This window comes from Toxotes jaculatrix, chromosome 20, assembly GCF_017976425.1.
Source record: "Toxotes jaculatrix isolate fToxJac2 chromosome 20, fToxJac2.pri, whole genome shotgun sequence".
Lineage (NCBI taxonomy): Eukaryota > Metazoa > Chordata > Actinopteri > Toxotidae > Toxotes > Toxotes jaculatrix.
This window is the reverse complement of record NC_054413.1, coordinates 9,166,657-9,188,509: the sequence shown is the minus strand read 5'-3', so window position 1 is coordinate 9,188,509 and position 21,853 is coordinate 9,166,657. Positions and strand designations below refer to the sequence as shown.

At 40.0% G+C, this 21,853-nt stretch overlaps 1 protein-coding gene across 1 annotated transcript; it reads left to right on the top strand.

Moving 5' to 3' along the window:
- The first annotated feature begins 7,292 nt into the window (after positions 1–7,292).
- On the top strand, positions 7,293–21,342 carry cpa6 (carboxypeptidase A6). The gene is made up of 11 exons (XM_041065994.1): positions 7,293–7,408; positions 10,291–10,366; positions 14,776–14,900; positions 16,028–16,142; positions 16,722–16,823; positions 16,927–17,031; positions 18,378–18,488; positions 19,041–19,131; positions 20,620–20,822; positions 20,956–21,040; positions 21,128–21,342. The coding sequence occupies exons 1-11, from the start codon at positions 7,293–7,295 to the stop codon at positions 21,340–21,342; spliced, it is 1,344 nt and encodes a 447-aa protein (XP_040921928.1).
- Positions 21,343–21,853: the final 511 nt, after the last annotated feature.

Genomic DNA, 21,853 nt, shown 5'->3' with positions numbered 1-21,853 from the left:
AAAAAAAATAATCCATTAAAGATAAGATGAAGATAAAGACCAAAGACAGCAGAGCAGCACAGATTACAGCTTTACTCCATTTCACAAATTTTCACTCAATTTCCCTCCACTAAAATTGATGAAGTGAAATAATGGGGAAAATAAACCTGAAACCCCCCTGCCTGTGAAGCACGCCTAGTGCCGACGGGAACCAAGCTGAAAAGGAGAGAGTGCCAGTTCAAAAATTAACCAAGCATAAGAATTATTACTGTATTTCTTTAATTGCATTAATTGCTTTCCCTCTCCTTGTAATAAACCACAGTAGTTGCTTAATGAAGTAATGAATTTCAGTCATAAAACTTCAGCTTCTATCATTAGGTTGCAAATGAACTCATCCATAATATCTGTAGGATAATAGGGAACTCACTTTCATACTTTGCGGTTCTTTAAATTTGAGGTCATCGGATTTCTGTGATGACAAAGAGCTGTAAAGAACAAGCTTGTAAATGAAAATACAAAAACAAAGCAACTATCAGCAGATTTCATCTGCCATTATCTTTTAAAGAGAACAGGCGTCTGATGATACCCTGCGAGTTCAGTTTGCAGTATATGCCGTATATGTATGAATGTGTTTGTATGACATTTTTAATGTGCTGTATGCATAATGTATCTTTTTTTGATATATTGTCAAATTGACTTATTGAATTTTTCCTTAACCTCATATTAATCATCTTTTTTATGTATGTTTTTGTTTCTTGCTTTTGGAGCAACTGCTGTTGCCTATTCATGCAAGTGAACCATATCTGAGTCCAGGTGATTCTTCAGTGCACCTGTGCAAAGAAGAAGAGAATAGTATTTACTCCAATACCAAAGTGTAGACAACATTACAATGTATAAAAGAGTTTTTCTTTTTAATAGAGAATTAAAAACACACACACTGGAATTTAAAAGACAGAATGAGCCACATGTGGCAGAGATGCATGAGACCTAAAGTCCTTCTTCTCTCATAATCACCACCTCTGTCAACAGAGCTTGCGCACAGACTCAGAAACACTTTTATTTGGAGAGAAAGTGAAGCACAGTTAGCAACAGCGACATAAAGAAAATGACAAAGAGTTAACACTTATGTTGTGGTCTGTGTGGGCTTTGAATTTTCAAGGGGACAGGGCACAAAAGCTTCAGTATTCAAGGTTTCAGAGATCACACAGTTTTTCTCTCCACAATATAATTCATGAGAGAAGATTGCATTTGAAACACATTGAACCTCTAACCTTGCGGGAAGGCTATGATGCCAGTATTTGCAACAGACAAACTGGAAAAGACGAACTAAAATGTGTCACTTAAACAAAATTCCTTGCAACAACTCTCTTGTTAAAAATGTGTCCCGTCCACAGCAAAGTGCCTGGTGTCTGGTATTTTTTAACATTTGATTTAGGAACTTTCTCTGAATTAAACACGCAGATGCTCTTGCACCACAGCTCTCTTTACAAGCTGGTAATATGTGAATCTTGTTAAGTCAGAGTGAATCCATCTGTCATACTACAGTTAATTGTTTTTTTGCATTTGAGCTTTGAGTTTCTCATGTGAAAACTCCAGCAAAAAGGCCACAGACATGGACACACACACACAAATACAAAGACGCAAACAGTGATATTTGATTAGGTAGATTATGAGTTTAATTAGGGCAGAAGTTCCAGTTGTTTTGAGGTAAGAGCTGCGTGCAATCTCCCTTCTTGCTCCCTGCCAACACTGCAGTGCAGGAGCAGCCTCCTGAAAAGCTGGTTAAGTGTTTATATATTGAATTAGACACAGTCAGAGTCATTTTGCACACAATCAACACTAAAACCTGCTTTAATTTCACCAGCTTGAAAGTCTTTTGAGAGGATTTCAAGGGAGCCATTTGCAGTCGACAATTCTGATTTAAGGATTAACATCTCAAAGAGCAGGGATTGACTTGACTTCAATCTGCAGTACATACATGGACTTTGTTCTGTGGACTTTTTTTTTTTTGTAATGTATTCATCATATTCTGGAGTGTGGTCTGTGGAGTATGTTGAAGCACATTCACCACTAGAGAAAAGGAATTTAACTGATGAATACTGTCCCATTTTATCAGCACTGGAGGGAGTTTTTATTTTATGGAGATGTTTTATATCTCAATTACAGGTTAGTGTCAGTTTTGTGAGGTGAGATGAGGACATGGCTCTTAAACTTGAGTAAATCTTGACATGTAGTATACTCTGGTGGTTAAATGTAGTACTGCATGCTGTATATGGCTACTTTTTTACCATAAAGTTTTCTTCTGTGCTGTTTCTTTACTGCCACCAGAGAGCAGTGTTGATTTGGGACTAAAGTACTAATCCTTCCTATGAAAAAAAAAAAAAAAAAAAAAAAAAGCTTTCCATCAAAGAGAGCTGTGGATCAGGACTCACAAAAGGTCTATTTATTGACATAGTCCTTGAAATACTGAGCAGGCCTGGGTCCCAGACTGACACTAAATGTACTAAATTTAGTCCTTATATTAAAGAAAGCTGAGAACCCTTGATGAAATCTGTGGTAGACCAACTTAATAATGGTTTTATAACTTGCCATTCCAGTGCAGGTAAATTTCCAGACCCTCAAGATTTTATAGCCCATGACTTTGGTCTGTGGAATTAACTTCTATTATTTGTGGTTTGCGTGTTGCCAGCACCTTGCTGAGTGCTGCCAGGAAGAGTTCTGTTCTTCCCATTGGAGAAGGATTTGGAATTATCTGCACTCAACATCGAACACGCGCAGTGATAACAGTGTTCATTTTCACTGATTAGGGACATGTAAGCACAAATTTTCACCCATTTGCCTTTCAGTGTATCAGTGTATGGCAGCCAAAACCAACACTCCTCCATCACATATCTGCAGCGGTGTCAGTCCGACACTTTTTAATAACAGAGCTACAGTTTCAAGTGAGCAAATGTATATTTAGAAAAGGGCAATCATACTCAACTTGAGGTTGTAGTAAGTAAAAATCTTTGCATTGTGGTTCATTTGCACCAGTTCATGTTGCAGTGGTGCTCGATAGGCAGTCAAGATAAGTGGTGTAATCAAGTCCTGGCATGTTGCTGACACAGACCTACTTTTATGTATATATTACTCTTAAAGTTCTTTGGCTCAGCTGTTTTTTGCCTCTTTCTGCAAAATTTCTTCCTGAGTGACTAATGTGAATAAAAAGCAGCAGACATGGTTTTCCTTTTACCAGGGATATTGCTGAAGTCTTTGAATACATTAATCAAAATCAAGTCAGATCCTGGTGTGATATTATGAAACACCAAAAAAAACAAAAACAAAGCATCTCCCTGTATCCCTATGATTTTATTAAAAATGAGAAATTTCTACCAGGCATAAAGGGCATTGTAATCACTGGTATACTAAATGATGATTAGCAATGATTTGCTGCAAGAAAATGTTTTGAATCATCAATTTGAAACTATATATGGATCCAAATCAAATCAAATCCACGGGTTCATATTGAACAAATATTCAGACTAACATGACTTGCCATCTGGAGGAATTTCAGGATAAAAAAAAAGAGAGTTCTATTTTCCTGGCAGTTAAATATGTCAAGGACGACTGGAGTAAATTCAGTAAGTAGATGTATTTATCTGTAATTGGCAACATGAAACACTGTTTAAGATGTTTTATCGACTTTCATAGACGTATTACACCTTCAGTATTATGCAAATTCAATTCCCACATCTCTCCAGTGCTGCTCTAAATATAGGTTACGCACTGCCTCCTTTAAATATTGTCTCTGTTCTTGCCCAGTAATTAAATGTTTCAGCTAAAATTAACCAGCATATTCTCCAGCATACTGTAAATTTCTATCCCCCTCTTTTGTTTTAAATATTTATAAAGACATTAGAACTATATAATTTAAACTTTTGTTGCATGCAAGATAAATCTGATGGGCTGCGAAAGAGAATAGATTAGCAGAAAAAAACATTATACCACACCAAATTGCGTTTCTATTTGTGATGTTCCTCTATTTTCTTGTGAACTACTGAATAATTTTACCTCTTCAGTCTACTAAAACGTATTCAAATGAAACAGGGGGAAGGAAATTACTCTTCGAATGACCCAATCATAAATAAACATAGCTTCTTTAGAGGAGTCACATGCCAGAAAAGGTGGCAACCCCTGGTGTATATATACAGAATAATCATCCTAACACCCTCGACAGCTTCTCTATTTGCAAGCTGAATAATGTAAACTGAATTGATGAGAAATCCTCTTCTCTTCAGAATCAGATCACAGTCAGAAAAAAAATGTATTGATCCCCACAGGGAAATTTCTTGTTACAGTTGCTCAACACTGCTACTATGAAACTACTCTAAAACAGTAACAATAATAAATACACAGTAAGTGAATAAGAGTTTTCTAACCACTATGTGGTCTGTAACCGCTGGTGTTCCCTAACCACCATGCTCTGATGCCAAAGCCCCCTGTTATGCATTTTCCCTCTCAGTCTCATCTTCACTGATTTCTGTTGCTGTAAGCAAGTCTTTGTGCTTTGTAATATCACAGATGGAGCTCTGTGGTTGCAGATGTCTGAGCAAAGCTTAGTGTAACTCATGTTTCATCTACATATTTGTTGCATGATGATGGGTGACTGTTTGAGCACAGAGTGGTTGATCTGAAGGCTGGAGATCATTAATTAAATGTCAGATCCCAAAGTCTTTGTCATTGAGATTATCTTCCCTTGAATTCTTTATTCACTAAGAGAGTGACTTTTCTTTTCTTTTTTCTTTTTTTTGTGGCAACCAAATGGCACCACTTTGTGCTGCCTCTCTGGCTGAGCACCATCTTTAACCCCCGCCAGCCTCTCTTGCTTTCACTTCTCCCCTCAGTGTCAAAAGGTCATAGATGTGCACTCACAGCTCTGCTAAGGTTCAGCTGACATCACAAAGAGCTGCAGTTAGCCCCATCGTTTGACTAAACTCGCCCCCGTCCTCATCACCGCCACTACCAGTGCAGGCCCCGCTCTCAGATGGCGCTCTTATCAAAGAGTCCATTCACACACCTCAGCACAGTTTGAGACTCAGAGAGGAACATGGTGATTTACTGGCCCTCTGTGCCACTCTAAGATTGTACAGCATTAGACATAGCTCTAAAAAAGTTCTTGGCTCTTCACCTTCCAGCAGACGGCAGCCCAAAGCAGTACCACACGCCCAGGTCTGCGTTCCTGTGTGTTAAAAACAACACCAAGACCACCACACTGACTCCCAGAGCAGCAGCGGCAGTGCCCTCAACCAGAGTCTCAGCTCCCAGCACTTCACGCTTAAATGACCGGCCGACGTAACAAACTTTACATGTAAGCATTTTCACTCTCCCCACAAATCCACGGACACGGTATACACGGAACGCAAAGCAAGCATTTTATGAACATGCTTCTGTGTGCGGCTGTCACAGTGCTCAAAAACACTTCAGTTTCTGAGTTTGTTATTTTTGAAAAATAGCTCTGTCAGTAAATCCCTCTTTAAACCTTGGTTCACTTAACTTAAGTTTTGATTACATTTTCCAATAAAGGGGAGGATTTCTATGGTGTTTTTAACCACAGATGTGTTTACTCTGTGAATCAGCTTTGATGTGTCAGTCAGGTGCTCATATCATTGGTTCATAATCAGGTTTGCTGCAGTTCTCTTAAAATTAGTAAAAGTCAACAAGTATCAAGGTGAAACTATATAAAATATGTTTTATTGGAGTTCTTTGGGAACCAAAAGCAGATGCGTGAAGTTTATATGAATATCTTTCTACTGTGATGCCTTAAATCACATCAAGCACACAAAAACTATTTTATCTTAAAGCCATCATGCCTATTAGTCTCATGTTCCGGCCATCAATAAATCTTTTAAAGCTTTCTGAGGTAAATACAAGAGAAGATAATCCCAGTGCTGCTTTAATCCCGTCCTCGAGTCATCAAGTTATTTATTGCTACGCTGAATTTGAGCACCTGTGTTCTGTAAATATCATTATCTCAACTGTATAATTAAGACCCTAATTCCACTTCACTACATCTCTTGTGCATTCAAGTGGAACATCAGATCAGTCCTGTATACTGTAGTGTCTGTTTTGGGGGTGGGGGGGTTGGAGAGAGGAGGGTGTGTTTGGAGCCTGTTGTACAGTAATTGGGTGTAAAACAGGTGGCGCACTGTTGACACTGGAGAGAAGCATGTGAAAAATGTGCTGCTGCCATGCAATCACAAAAGGAAAAGGCTGGCAGTTGACTTAGACATTTAATCACTGTGTTGGGTGATAAGTAGAGGATCAAACGGAGGCGCGGAAAGCCTGGAATAACAGGGAGAGCCACCTAAAGCTATACAGAGGGATTCCTGGTGGAGCCAGGCCAAGACACTGACAGAGCTGGTAGCTTGTTATCACACTGGCTTTAGGGTATAGAGGTATAAGTGAACGGGAAGCAAAGGATTCAGGAGCTCTGTGCACTCTTAAAGTCTGAATGAACAAACAATGCTCTTTTTGTCTTCTGGATTTATTATTTTCTTCTTATCCACGTGGGTCATGCATTTCAAACTAGGCTGCTCAAGAGTGGTTTCAACTTAAAGGCAGGACACATGATGATAAAATAACAGCATGTCCACTGGTACATGTCCATTGTAAATGACAGCTGCTTGTGTGACTAAATGTGTAGCATATGCATGGAGATGTACCAGTGGGCAACACAGAACATTTGAGAGTAATTTGATGTTTCATCAAAACAAGAAAAGAGCTGAGTTTCTTCTTTAAAGGACCTGAGCTGAGGACACAGGAAGAATAAGTCTGTTGTTCTGAAGTTCTAGTAGTAGTTCATGTCTCTAAAAAAATCTTTATGCATTAACTTAAAACGTTGATACACTTAATTTGACCTTTAAAAAAAAAATCTAATTTGCTGTCTATGTGTTCATTAGACAATATGTATGATCCCCTGAGCGCACAGTGCGCACCAGAGACGGATCCAGTTACCAACTTCGCCGACACCGGGCCACGTGACTCAGGTCCTCCTCATTTTTAAAAAGGGCTGCTGCTTCACTGTAATTCCCTCCACGGCTTCAAAGAGGTGGTAAATCCTTCCCTTGTGCCAGCTGACCGACTTTCGCACCTTTTGCACCCTCTGTGTCAGGAGGAGATCTACGCTGGAGCGCACCCCCGGACTAAATAAGCGACATTGCTGATGGTGCTTTGGACCGAGTCCTCTGAGTTTACTTTTTTTTTTTTCTAAATAAGTTGTGCATCCCCAAAAGTAGCCTCATCGGTATCTTCCGTCTTTGATCTGCTGTCCAAGGATGACACTGGACCATAGGAGCGCATTTCGCGCCTCCGTTTTACTGGCTTGTGTGATAATCTGCAGTAACTTGCTATGTCCCGTCGGTGCCTATCTCTACAACAACCGCTACGCAGGGTGAGTAAAGACCCCCCCCCCCCCCCATTCATTTGTGGGGCACATGCGAGCCCGGACACACTGGGACTCTCATTCCTGTTCAGAGAGCTGAGACTGCAGGAAAAGAGCAGAATCGCTATCACAACTTGTCTGCAGGGATCTTCACATCAGGAGACGGTTTTTATCTTAAGTAAAGAGTAGAGAGAAAGAACAAAGAAAGTCTTTATGCTCACCATCTTCTTCATCGTTTTCCTGTTTGAGATATAATATAATGTTTATAGTTTGCTCTATATTCTTTCCAGACCGTTCATGTTTTCTGATGACATTTGGATAAGGCTGTCTGTTATGTTGTGCTGCAGAGAGGCTTTCAGATTGCTCAGGATGGGCACAGATGACAGTGGGGATGCTTGCAGCAGCAGTAGCCTGTCAAACTGCTCAGAGCATTCATTTAAAAAATTACAGTTGCAAGATGCCAACAACTCCCAACTACCTTTGTTTAGCCATGAGTTTCTATAATTATGAGAAATAACAAATTTGCGAGCAGCATTTTTTGATAAAAAGGCCTTGTACACCAGGACTGTCTTCATGTCTATGAGGCTGAATGTGGAACACACATCTCTTCACCTGCACCCTAAAAGTAACTACACCCAGAATTTGACCTTGGGTTTTAAATATGGGGAGTAACTGGACAAAAAGACACCTTCAACGGGACCATCTAGGGCTGGAAACCTATAGGAATTTGGGCAAGCATATAGAAGGCATAACTGGGACGTGTAAAAGTATTTGTGGTCTGATTTTCAAAAGAGCTTTTGATGTAATTTAGCAGCGGCAGAGGGAGACCACCTCCACTGGAAACCCCCTCCTCGTCTGTCTCAAACAACATATATTTTGGATGTGCTCCAAATATTTGGTACCTCACACCACCTCTGGTTTGACACAGAAAGTCCCAATATGCAGCCCAGTTTCACTTGGAAATTAGGGATGTGGTGGGTGTTGTCCTACACTGCCTCATAAAGGGCCTTTAGTCTTAATAAAGATCTTCGTTGTCACGTAATGTCATATCATTCTTTAAAAAAAAACATCTTGATATTATTAAACACAGAGATTTGAACAATGAAAATGGAGAGAAGATGATTGTGCCGTATCAAAAATATCAAGTATCAAAACACTGACTGAGAGTCAACTTCTTGGTTTAAGGGCCAGAAGGTCTTAAAAACAAATTGCTTCCATCCCAGAGAGAGTCCTTCTGTGGGAATCAACCGACTGACAACTTAAAGACAGCTTTAATCCAGAAAGCCCTGCAGCTGGTAGATGCAAAGCAAAAGGCCTCTGTCAGGCCAGTACTGCAACAAAAACACTGTCAACTTTGACTAAAGGATGAAGAAATGGTTCTGCATGGAATACAGTAGAGTTTTGGGATGCCACTTGCACTGTTAAAACTAAATCACAAGTTTTGCTTACTTACATCTGTGAAGCTTGATTGAAAATATGTGAGCTCATATTTTTCTGATGTTTGAGACAGAAATTTCTTTTCATTTTATTTATTTTACCCCGTTCCTTTTCTTTCCTAACAATAGTTTCACCTTCAAAAAAACCACTCAGCCTGTGCCTGTGCATCTTCTATCACTGCCGTTGCCGTGGAAATGGCAGTGTGTTGTTGTGGTCATTGAAATGGGATGGCCACTCACGTTGGGTGCCCTGGTCCTTTTGTTCCCCAGACCTCAGAGTGGCCTGCTGCCACCTTTGTTTAGGGGGCCCAGCTTCCTGTGTGACACACTGTAAAAAGCTCTTTGAGAGAAGCAGAACGTGAGGGAGGAAGACACCCATGAGACAAAGACAGAGAGACAGGAAAGTGGACACAGGCAGAACAAGCGGACAGACAGGTAAAAATGGGCAAACAAAGAGAGACTATAAGAGACTAATGAATTATTGGCAGCGCGTTAGCTTTAAGGTCAAGCCCAGAAACTGTGATCTGCAGAGTAAAAGCAACACTATGTATGATTCATGATGAGAATAAAGAGTGCCTTTGTTTTGTAGGAAGGTAATATAAAAGATGTGGTTTGCAAATTCAGTTAGAAATGCTCCCAAGCTCCTCTGTCTGCGTCCAGTTTTTCTTTCAATTATCTCACAAAACTCAGATGAGAGGAATAACATAACTCTGATTTTTATATTGAATTACTGCTAATTTTACTAATTTCGCCTTAAACTAAATATTGAATCCATCCTGCTCTTGATTAGAATAAATTCTTCTTGATTCTTGATTTACAAAATTGAATGAAACACTCAGCAACCTTCCCACAGAGGTTTAAAGACGGTACTCTCAGGCTTTATTTTAAATCTAATCCAGGAAATTTTGGCAGACAAGACAAGATAAATCATAATCATTATCTCTCTTAAATGTTATGTTTGCTATATTAACAGGTGTTTTTCGCAATTATCTACACAGTACATATCAGTATATGATTGATATATTTACAGAATGAAAATGTGAAACAGCTGCTGCTACTGAATCCACCAAAGAATAGTTGCAGGTGCTACCTGCCCAGCTGAAAACGATGAAATATAATCCTATAATGAAGTCTCACCCAGATTGTTTGACTGGGGTTTGACCCTGTCATCTATAGGACTCTAAAAGAGGAACCACCCATTTCACCATCAAACATCTGCTATTATAAGTGTCACCTTCAATCAGCACAAAAGGCGGCTGCATTACCTGTCTCCGTGGCCCAGATGTTTTTGAAAATGATGTGCACTTAGCGAAAATGGATCCAATCCTAAGTTACAGTGAACTTTAGTGGCGTAAAAAAAAAAAAAAAAACCCTTGGGGCACTTTGATCCCAATGGGAACCTGACTCTTACAAGAGCTTTGTTTTTTTTTTTTTTCTTTTTTTTTTTCGTTGCAGTGATCAAGTCTTCAGAATAACTCCAAGTAATGATGAGGAGGTCCAAGTGCTCAAGGAAATTCTGGCGCATATGAAGGTTTGTACTTATTTTTTTCTTATATTTCCATCACACACACACACACACACACCCTCACTAGTATTCTGCAGTATTTTATACTTATGTGTAATCCAAGCCAGTGACATTTGAGACACAGTATTTTCAATGGGCTGACTTCAAAATCTGTTTTTTATTGATGCGTTTTTTTTCTGATACGCCGTATTAAAAGTGGGTTATCTGTTATTGTTCTGCTCATACCAGCCGGTAGTCTCCCAGAGGTCTCTGTTGATGTGACTGGGGGCTGGGGACAGCGATAGGCAAAACAGAGAGACAACGAGCAGCCAAGTGTGGTCATCTGTCACAGACAGGACATTCTCCCTGTCTGCAAGACTGAGATACCGTTGATAGGATGCTCTGTGTTCATCTCAGTAAGAAACTGTGAGAGGGAAAATGGGGGAAAACACAAAAGATTTTTTTCATTATGGGACTGAAATGCTCGGATGTCTCACAGTTTACAAAACTATATGAACATGTGTTTCAAAGATCCTGAAATTAAGGGGAAACCCAGGAGGACACAAAGGCCTTGCCTCTCTCCCCAAACTCATTTGGGAGTAATTACTAATCAGCCTCAAGTGCATGTATGACCTTCCTTTGCACATTGTTTGAGTTTGTAAATACGCAGCAAAGATTGTTTTGTAAAGCATAAAAAGCACGATGCAATTCTACATGGCCCTCGACTAAAGAAATTCTTATTCAGCAAACAGCCAAAGAACCTCTTTGAATAATTGATTGAACAGTTGATTTCAATGAAAATCAGTTTTTCCTGTATTGTCATCTATCTGCAGTTGAATGGTGCATTTAGAGCTATTGTGCTTTTGGAATATCAAAACATATTTGTGAGTATTAGTGTGATACTGGGGATCCTTTTTCATTAATAACTAATGAGTATTATATCAAAGACAAAAAAAAATCCCCAAAGAACTTAACAGAGCTAAAACAAGTCAGCCTCATGTGGTACTTTGTCTAAATCAATAAATCGATAAGTCTATCAGTATTTGGAAGACAGTCCTATAGTGTGTTGGATTTGGATTTTTTTTTTAGTGTGTGTGATTTTTTTGCTAAATAATCTTAACATTAGGTTTAAGGTTTAAAGCTAGCTTTATCAGAGCTTTCCACCGCAGCTCACAATTTTTATGGGTCTGTAATTTCCTCATAATTTCCTTGGAAGTTTACAACAAAGACCTTTGTAATCTGGTGTTAACTATTGGGATGATAGAGACAAAGCTCTGGGACAGTCAAGTTAGATTTTAGTCAGCTGTGGTGAGTCTAATTTAACAGCTAAGTGAGTAAATAAAATATAAAATCTCCAAGTGATTAAAACAGTTTAGAAACTGTCTTTGAGGAGAATGTCTTAAATCATGGCTATGGCCAGTTTCAGCTTGGAACAGCAGAGAGGAAAGGCATCTGTGCAGGTGCAAGTCAAGTGATCCAGGACCAACAGAAGAGGGCAAAAGAGGACTCCGAAAATATTTATGATTTGTGGTGAGGGGAAACCGGGCTGCTGGTTGGGATCTGGCTTGAGTTTTATGTATGGAAGGGCAGGGGACACGGTGCTCCCAAGGCCAACCAAGGCAGTGGCAGCGACTGTTTGGACAGCTGTGGACATGTGTTTTCAGTAGCTTAGCCACACTGCCATGCCTCCAGTGCCATTGTCAAAGTTTGCAGCTTCAAGGCATGAAGTCAAATAATAAATAACTACTGTACAAGGAATGCAAACGAATCAAGAATCAGGTCCATCATGAACAAAATAACGCATTTCTTCAAGTAATAATCCAAGATTTTTGGTTTGACTACACTCAATCGTTGCTTGACATAAGATTTAACATTTATCCCCATAAAACCATTTATCTTTGCTGTTCCAAACACCTAGTGGTGGCTAGGTCATTCCAATGAGAAAGACTCTGGTACATAAGAATCAATGTGTTTTGCATTTCTGGAAACAACAGCAACAAATCAGGAGAAACTGAAGCAACCTAAATAGTAGATAGCATGAGCTGTAAAAGCCCTGCTTTAACAGAGTCTGATCTACAGAAACAATCTGTATAAACAGGTGTAATAACTTCAGAGTAAATCTCACAGTCCTGGGCACACAGTTTGACTCTGTGCAGCCCATTGAAGAAACACAGCAGCTCCTGAATGCACCTAGTAGAGTAAATACCTTCACCAAAGCTATGTCCTGTCAAGATAAGATATTTCTACTTTTTGAAAAAAAAAAAAAAAACCAAAAAGTTAATAATTACTTTGGTGCTCCATTTCCACTTCAGCTTCTGGAGAACATGTTTGGGACGCAAGAGATTCTCTGTTAATTCCAGCAATTTGCACTAATTTCAGATGATTATTATTTCCCGCGGCCCGAGGTGATGTCATCAAACTGCTTGTTTTATCTGACAATCACACCAAAATCTAAAAATGTTCAGTTTATTGTTACATAAGGCAAAAAAAACATCTTATCACACTTGAGCAGCTGGAATTAGTCAGCGTGTGGTATTTTTGTTTGAAAAAATGACAATTAATGGACTATCCAAATAGTTGCTAATCGACTAAGCAGCTAATTGATTCAGTGACTAAACTGGCATAAACAGAAATCTCCAGTGGCCCAGTGTTGTTTGATGAGAGCAGTGACACAGAATTAGTGACTGTCTCCCTCTGAGCTCAAGCTGTAGAAGTACTTGCCTGAGATGCTGCAAGGATTAAATCTGTGGAACAGATGTACTAATATCTTGGTAAAATCACCCCGGCTGCTGTCATTGCGTCCAGTGAGTTATTCCATTATTACTGTCTATGGAGAGGTTTCAACGCTTGTCTATAGATGACATCATGGAGTCTGTCTCCTTTTAACAGGAGGAGAGAGAGCCTGTCTTTGTCTTGAGGAGAAACTTGAAATTTAGATTTAAACAGAGCTATACAGTTTTTTAAGAATAAATATTGAATATGTATTGGGTGAATTTCATTTTTACTCATTTCATCCACCAAAATGTCAAACAGCTGAAAACATACAGTGATTAGACCTGTAATACATATTCAATTACAACTGTTTACTTTGTAGAACTTGTTTTCTTTTACTTGACATATAAACTCTGGGCTACAGCTTCACCTCATCTGCCTTAAAGAAAGAGCCGGCTCATTTTATGGAACTATAACTTTTCCTTTCTTGTTCTGCCCACGACCAGGATTACATCAACCAAAACAACACAAGTTCAATAGTGTCTGTATACACAGACACACTCACAAAAAAAAGAAAGAAAAATCCCATAGTCAACAGATGAAAGATTTATAAAGCAGACAAAGAATGCACATTTAGGGCTCATAAATAAAGCTATAAATTTTTAAATTGAGAGAATTGTTTTTAAGGAGTCGTATTATCTGATCAGAGATGTTTAAATGCTTTTTTTTAGGCATTTGTGTTTTGGATTTGTTTGGCTGACAGATGAGCGTAGCTGAGACATTTTGGTGTGCTTAACCATTTGGAAATGCCATAAAAGTGCAGCAGCCGAGAGCGGTTTATACTTGAGGGCACCAAACATTCCAGCTGAGGGTCTTCTACTCCTGTGGCTATAAGGAAAGTTAAATTAATCTGGTATGCATTCTGTAAACCATTAAACCAATTGACACATTAACAAGCATGTGTGCCAGCCTGCATGTCTCTGCCCCCATGCTGCAAATGAAAGCCAGCTGAGGACATCCACACACACCTGCAAACACAGACGTGTGCGAACATCCTAAACGCACAGTATTCTCTGTGCCTTCGCAGTGACTACTGTGTGTGTCATTCGTAAACCTCTGCTTTCCTGTTGGTTCAAAAATACTCTTTTAGTCTTTCTTTTATTTTCTCTTCCCCTGTCTGTTATTTTATCAGTTACCACATGGTGTCTGTGTTTATTTGGCTGGCCAGCATGTTTGGCCAATGGGCTGTTTCGGTTTCAGCTAAAGCTAACAGACCCCGGCTATCACGGCCTGATAACAAGCGCTGAAAGACAGGATTTTTGCTGCTAACATGAGGTCAAACAGTAGAGAGCGGGAGGCAGAGGGAGAGTCTTTCCCTGCTGGTTAATGGGACACGTCAGTGTGTGTTCTGCCCCATTAACGCTGTAGCATCATCAGCATTCCTCTGATTTGCTTCATCACTCGAGGGAAGAGACTGGAGGAATGTTAAACTGTTCAGGTCTTACCAAAACCATTTGGTCATTTTCACCAAATGTAACATTAACATCATGACATTTTTAAGTAGTACATGTTGATATATTGTGATGCAAAAAAGCATATACATTACACATACCATGACAGAGGATTTCATCTTTATCTGCCACGTGTATAGCTCATCATAAAATCCTGCTGGGTGTTTGTATTACAGTAACCCGTCATCTAATATCTTTGTTGTCTCCCTTCAGGTGGACTTATGGCAGCCCAACAGTGTTTCTCTGATCTCCCACAATGCCACCGTGGATGTCCACGTTAAACGCAACGACACACGAGGCCTACGTTCTCGCTTAAAGCAGGAACATATGGATTATCGGTAATACTGGAAAGACCTCATGCCATAGATATGGAGACATGCAATACACATGCATGCTTATTTGTATAATCTTACATACTGGATGATCTTCTTAGCACATTTTCTACACCCACAGATACATCTGCTGGGCATTGCAATTACCCAGCTTTCTCTTGCCACAATATATGATTTGCACATGCAGAGTCGGCCATACTTTGCATGCAGAAGACCTCATACTTCCTCAAAGCTGGGACACACAAAAAATGCACACACACACACACACGCAGAGGACATAAGAGCCCCTCTCCCAATCTGCTCCAAAAAGCAACCCTTTCATCTCTCTCCCCCATCCTTCATCAAAATTAACGTTGAAACGATGGAGTTTTATCAAAGCAGCCGCAGCCAGAAAGAATTCCATTGTCATCTCTGTCCTAAGGGAGGAATTGCAGATCTGAGGATGACAAATTTTTTTTTTTCTTCTCTCTGTTGATTGACTTAGGATTTTTCAAAAAACGGTTTACACTGCAGGGGACACAGACGTTGGTAGATGCTTGAGGTTTTGAGGGTGAGGTTTTGAGAAGTCTTTAATGTTACTGTAGATATGGTTAGAAATGTATATGTAAGGACCTTATAGAGAAGTATATTTTAGAAGAATCAAGAAAAAAAGATCACATCAAATGTTATTAAACAGAATGTGGAAATATGGTTTGTATGTTGGAAAGGAAGAGGATGAGTGAGAGCAGCTGTATAATTGGTGTTAAGAATGAGTCAACAGTAAATCCCGGACCCCTGAGCCAGCACTTCATGCAAGCCCTTCAACACTCAGCAGATATATTACATTCAGTTAATATGCAGTGACACTACAGTCAAACAGGGAACTACTGTAACAAATTATTAAATGGTAATATCTGTAAATTTCATCTTCCCCCATGTCACTCGTGAAGGCAGATGTCAGACTGTAACAAGAAGGATGTTATAATGAAAAACTCACACCATGGAAAAACCATACTACAACAATACTACTGGCCAAATCCAATTAGTCATTGAGTGTACAGTGCCCACATGTTTAAATGTCATTGACAAGGATGTTACAGTGGTCGTCCATCATGCCTATAATGTCTGTCTTATTCCTTCTGTTCCATCCACAGAGTGTTTATCTCCAATCTGCAGAGGGAAATTGAAAAGCAGACAGGATATCGCTCCTCTCGCAAGCGGAGGTCAGAGTCTCAGTATGACTACGAGGTTTACCACTCTCTGGAAGAGGTAGATGCGAAGCACACCATCTACCTACCTATCTCTTACTCTCCTCTGCTTGCTAATCTAATGCGTGCACAAAAGCAAACAAACAACCTCTCTAAGGCGCTCTCAAACTCCCAATTACCCCATTCCACAGGTCTCGCTCCCACAGCCTCGCGCTCTCGGACACAGGCACGCACCCTACTTCAGACACTTCACTTAGAGTGTTTATTTTCCCAGGTTGATCGTGCCCCTGGTTCATGAATCTGTCAGGCCCTGTTAAGCAGCACGAGTTCCACACACAGATCCTGAGAACCTACACAAATTTTTAGTACTTTGATCCTCTCCTTCGCTATAAAACACGCACTTGCACACATGCATCTCTGTGTGCCTGTGCAGATGCATCACGAAGGCAAAGACACAACCCAACACAAATGCTCATACATGTACAGGAGCATGTACACATACATTACACATTACATTTCAAACAGTACAGTATCTTAGAAAGTTTTTACTCTATAAGGCTTTGCAATTTTATAATTATTCCTGAAAATGTTAGACAATTTCTTCAATGACGTTCACTCTACGTGATTTTCTGTGCTTAAGATCCAGAGCTGGATGTTTGACATGAACAGAACACACCCTGAGCTGGTTGATATGTTTTCCATTGGGAAGTCATATGAGGGAAGGCCACTGTATGTGCTTCAGGTAGGAGAGAGGGCATGAGACATACATTTAAAAAATAAAAAAAAGATACATGCAAGTGCATACTCCTGCTTCTCTAAAACTAACGGATCTTGTCTCCTGTCAGCTAGGAAAGAGAAGTCGTCCCCAGAAGAATGCTGTGTGGATCGACTGCGGCATCCATGCCAGAGAGTGGATCGGACCTGCCTTCTGCCAGTGGTTTGTCAAAGAGGTAGTGTTGTTTTTCTTGTCTACAAATTTGAAAATTCAAAACACTGTGTGAAGTTACACTATGCTTGCACCATAGCAAGTTTCTACAGTGCCTTTACAGGAACACATACCTTCCTGAATATAGCCTGAATGATGGCTTGCAGCAAGCAAGTCTGTGATGTTTGTGTCTCAGGGGTTGTCAACATAATGTGAACATCTGTTCACTTGTCATGTGCAGTTTTGCAAATGCTTAAGAATACCCTTTATTGTTCAGATGTTGAACGTGACCCAGACGTTTACACGAATTCCATCACACCCTTAAGGTCTTAGTTAGTACCCTCTGAAGTGAGGACGTCACAGGACCAGAATCAAACATTAACTGCAAAAACCTTTAATGGCTCCTTTTATACTACCTAGATGCCAGATGAGTGGGATTTGCAACACACTGCAACACGACTGCCAGAAAGTAAAGATAATTAAAGGACACTACATGAATATCAATTTAAAGCAATGAGTCACACCCTGTTTTAGGGAATTCTTGCATGATGAACCTCAATTGTCAGGTACTAAAAAATATTTTAACTTAGTAATCAAATGAGCTGATGTTGAGGAGAAAAGGACATCTGCCACTAGTAGGATATGCACATTCTAAAGCTACGCTTGTCTAAGGTTTGCTGGACCATATCATTTAGAAAACAATAATTTGTTGTGCTCTACAGTTATTCTGTAGAATAATCTGCAGGCTCTTCCTTAAACGATGGGGTTAGTTATAATTTATCATAGAAAGACAAATTAAAATACATGACTAATTCACCTCAAGGAATTACAGGGACTTACATTTAAGTTCAGTGGGGAATTCTTCAAAGAAGGATAAAATAGGAGTAGGAGGGAAGGAGGGAAGAGCAGTAGGAAATCAGAGGCAGATTTACATAAGAATGAATAACCGAGAAATTAACAAGGAAAAACATTTGATTTGGAAAAACCGTGCCGTAACCCCAACCCAAGCTCACGCCCTGAGATATGGATTCACTGTGATGTAGTAACTTCAGTTGGCCACTGGAGGTCAGAGTGCCATCTTTGCTCAGTGCTTAAGCATATTAACCTTGGCCTGAGCCTCATAAAAGAGCAGGTATAAGCTGTATTAGACCAGTGCCCAGATCTCCTCAGTCCAATCCTCATCTATACTAGTCTGAGTATGAAGCCATTCGTGCATTCAAAGAACTGAGTCAGTGAATGTGCATAAGCTTACAGAACGATAAAAACAATTCATGCATAGTAATGACACGTCATTGTAGAATGAGACCTCAGTTTAGATGTGTCATGGGTTCAAATGCTGTATAATTATACTGTTTTGTATCTTAATTACAGGCCATCAACTCATACCAGTATGACTCTGTGATGAGACGACTGCTCAACCAGCTCAACTTCTACATCATGCCTGTGTTCAATGTGGATGGATATCACTTCAGCTGGACCACGGTAGTGTAGGTCGTTCTATGTAAACACAACACGGACTAAATCTTGCTGTTCATTTTCAAACTGAGTCATAACTTTTGATTGTTTTCTTGAAGAGGGAGCTAGTTTTCAAACATGTCTCTGATACTTTGCAGAATGCAGGGCTAAGCAGCGAAACCCCTTTATTTTATTCAGGTGTAGTTTTCAGAATAAAATATGGTAGCCCAGCATTCCCATCCACAGATTTTGAATATTTTCGAGGCAGTTTACTGCAGATTTTGTGTTCAAGTGGATCAGAACTCATACTGTAATTGAAAACCTCAGTAGCAGAGAGATAATGCAATTTTTGTCATCATGCAGCACTTATCTCTGTATGAGTGTCTACGTATACTTCAAAGAAAATAACGCCTGTGAAAAAAATGGCTCTCAACTACTGTCTCCATATCTACTGTTAGTAACAGACCCACTCTGCTGGAATGAGTGACAGATGGATTATTCTGGAGATGGCAGATAGCTGCATTTCTGCGATGAGTCTGACAGTAAGTGGACATCTCTCTTTTATGTTCCCCCCCGCAGGATCGGTTCTGGAGGAAAACACGGTCCAAAAACCACAAGTTCCACTGCCGGGGAGTGGACGCTAACAGAAACTGGAAGGTGAAATGGTGTGGTGAGTTTCATAACGTACACACACAGTGCAACTTGGCAAGGCACTGTTTGTAGCCTGTTGCTGATGTAGCCTTTTCTGTCTATTAATGAGTGTAAGCTGTGGATAAAATATTTGTGTGGTGACAAAAATCTATGTTTAATGTCATTTAGTATCTGGTGGGTGGTTGGTGGAGGGAGTGTGTGTGGGGGGGGGGTTGAGGTTCTGCTGAATCATCATCACGCCGGGAGGGCTCTGAGATCACAGCAAAGATTTATGTGGTACAGACAGACATATAGAGATATAATGTGAGCTGAGAAACAGAGAGAGATTGAAGCACCATGTGTTACACCCTCAAAGGAACATTAGCTCATAAAATTTGGCTATCTGGGTTTCTAATTGAGAGCTTTTAAGAAAGCCCACTGTGTACACATAGTCTGTAATCCTTGACAGCATACACTGCATTGTATAGTGCTATTTATGATTGTCAAAACATTATGATTCTAGGGCAGCACTATTCATTTGGGAGTAGAGGAGGCAGAGAAAGGGAAATAACATGTTTGGAAATTATGTTTGTGTAACCATATCCAGCTTGTGTCTGCTTGGGAATTTATACAAATGAATTTTGACTCTCATAGAAATGTTGCTCTCAGGAACATAAGGCATAATAGATTTAACACAGTTATATGGATAAGACCTCTGTTTATGCTTCAGTAATAGACTACTGCGGAATTGCATAAAACAGGAAATAGCTAAGTTAATGTTCAGCCTGACTGAAATCCATGCTTATTAATTTACACCACTGACCACTATTACTTGTAGTAATTATAGCTATGATTTATTTCATATGAGAACTTCAAACTTGATTTTATTCAAAATTCCTTAATACAAAAAAATAGGGTTTTTATTCTGTTAGATATGATACTTAATTATATGTAAGGATCTTTTTCATTCTGCATGTTTCTCTGGGTGAGTCCTTTCAGAATAAGCGGAGGTCTGGTGAACAGGTTTATGTTTATTTTTGCATCACTCATCTACATCAGTCAAGGGCACATACACTGATGCTCACTGATCTAAGCAGAAAAAATGCTAATGGAGTATGTTTGAGGGAGAGACAGGGACAGTGTGCGTGTCGGAGCCCCAAACATCACAGCATCCAAAAAACATTTATTTGTTATGGTGGGTCATGGCAGTGGGTTCAGTGTTTCCATAAAGCATTTTGGAACCTTACTGTCTTTGGCTTCTGTTATCCTTGGCATTATAATGTGACTGTGGCGATTTCAATCTGTGTCCTCATTAGTTTCCTCCACAGTATCTCTCTCTATGTCTTCAACACTGCCTGCATAGTCACTGTAGCTGGATTGGGTCCAGAATATAATGAATCCTCATCACAGTGCAGAACCTCTTTGATTTTCTACAAGATCTGATTTCTACATCCAGATCTGTTGCTTAATGCATCCTGGAGTGATTGGATGATAAGACTGTAGGCCATGCTCCCCTGTCCTTCCCCAGATGAGGGTGCCTCCTCTCATCCCTGTGATGACACCTACTGTGGTCCCTTCCCTGAGTCGGAACCTGAAGTCAAGGCTGTGGCCAAGTTCCTGCGCAAGCACAAGAAGCGTGTCAAAGCATACATATCCATCCACGCCTACGCCCAAATGCTGCTTTACCCCTATTCCTACAAGTATGCCACTATCCCCAACTTCAGCTGTGTGGTAAGACATCTGTTACTTTATAATAAACCAATAATCTACTAATGGTTATTTAACCCAATCAACCTATCAAATACATATTATATTAAAATCCTTCTGTGAGGAAATGAGATGGACTTTTGCTTTCACTTTCTAGGAGTTAGCAGCTTACAATGCAGTGACGGCCTTGTACTCTGCCTATGGAGTAAGGTACAGATATGGACCCGCTTCCACAACTCTGTGTGAGTACTGTTCCTTATCTTTATTGCATGTTTCAAGCTTATCAACCGAAACAGAACTCATTATCGAGTATCACTCTCCTCCCACAGATGTTAGCTCAGGCAGCTCTATCGACTGGGCCTACAGGAACGGGATCCCTTACGCCTTTGCGTTTGAGTTGAGGGACACAGGATACTTTGGCTTTCTCCTGCCTGAGTCTCTGATCAACCCGACTTGCACCGAGACCATGAGGGCCGTGAAGGCCATTGCATCAGGTCTTCTGAAGAAGTGTGAGACACACAAGGACAGATTTCCATATATATGACCACGCTGTAGGCCCCACCCTCAAAGGCTACCTATCTCAACACCTCATATTCCTCTGAGATTTCATATTAATCCCCGATAGTATCAGGTGAGGAGCTGCAAAGGATCACCAGCGCATGGATTTGAATTTGTTTTTCTTGTTATTGAGGTTCTTCACCTTGTTTTTCTTTTCTGATAAAATATGAACTAATGGTGGTGGGTTTTGTACCAAAAGCCAAAAATCCTTTAAGCAACCAGTCTGTTTACACACAAAAAGATCACGCATACAGTGTCAGAGAGCACCCGGTTGGATCGGTGGGTTGTGATTTGTGCCATCTAAGTTCTGGCACAGGATTCTCTCCGGGCAGATTCAAGCTCAGAACTTGAATCTGGCTCCGTCCCCCATGATTTACAGCTGCTCTTCACTTACAAAGAAAAAATAAAGCAAGAATAATGCAGATTTTACAATCAAATAAGCTTTTTTTTTTTTTTTTCGTTGAATGGCAGTCATGGAAGCACTTGTCATGATACAG

Coding starts and splice junctions, on each gene's coding strand:
- cpa6 (XM_041065994.1), top strand. CDS start 7,293: ATGACACTGGACCATAGGAGCGCATTTCGCGCCTCCGTTTTACTGGCT. Junction 7,409..10,290: donor TACAACAACCGCTACGCAGG/GTGAGTAAAGAC, acceptor TTTTCGTTGCAG/TGATCAAGTCTTCAGAATAA. Junction 14,901..16,027: donor CAGGAACATATGGATTATCG/GTAATACTGGAA, acceptor TTCCATCCACAG/AGTGTTTATCTCCAATCTGC.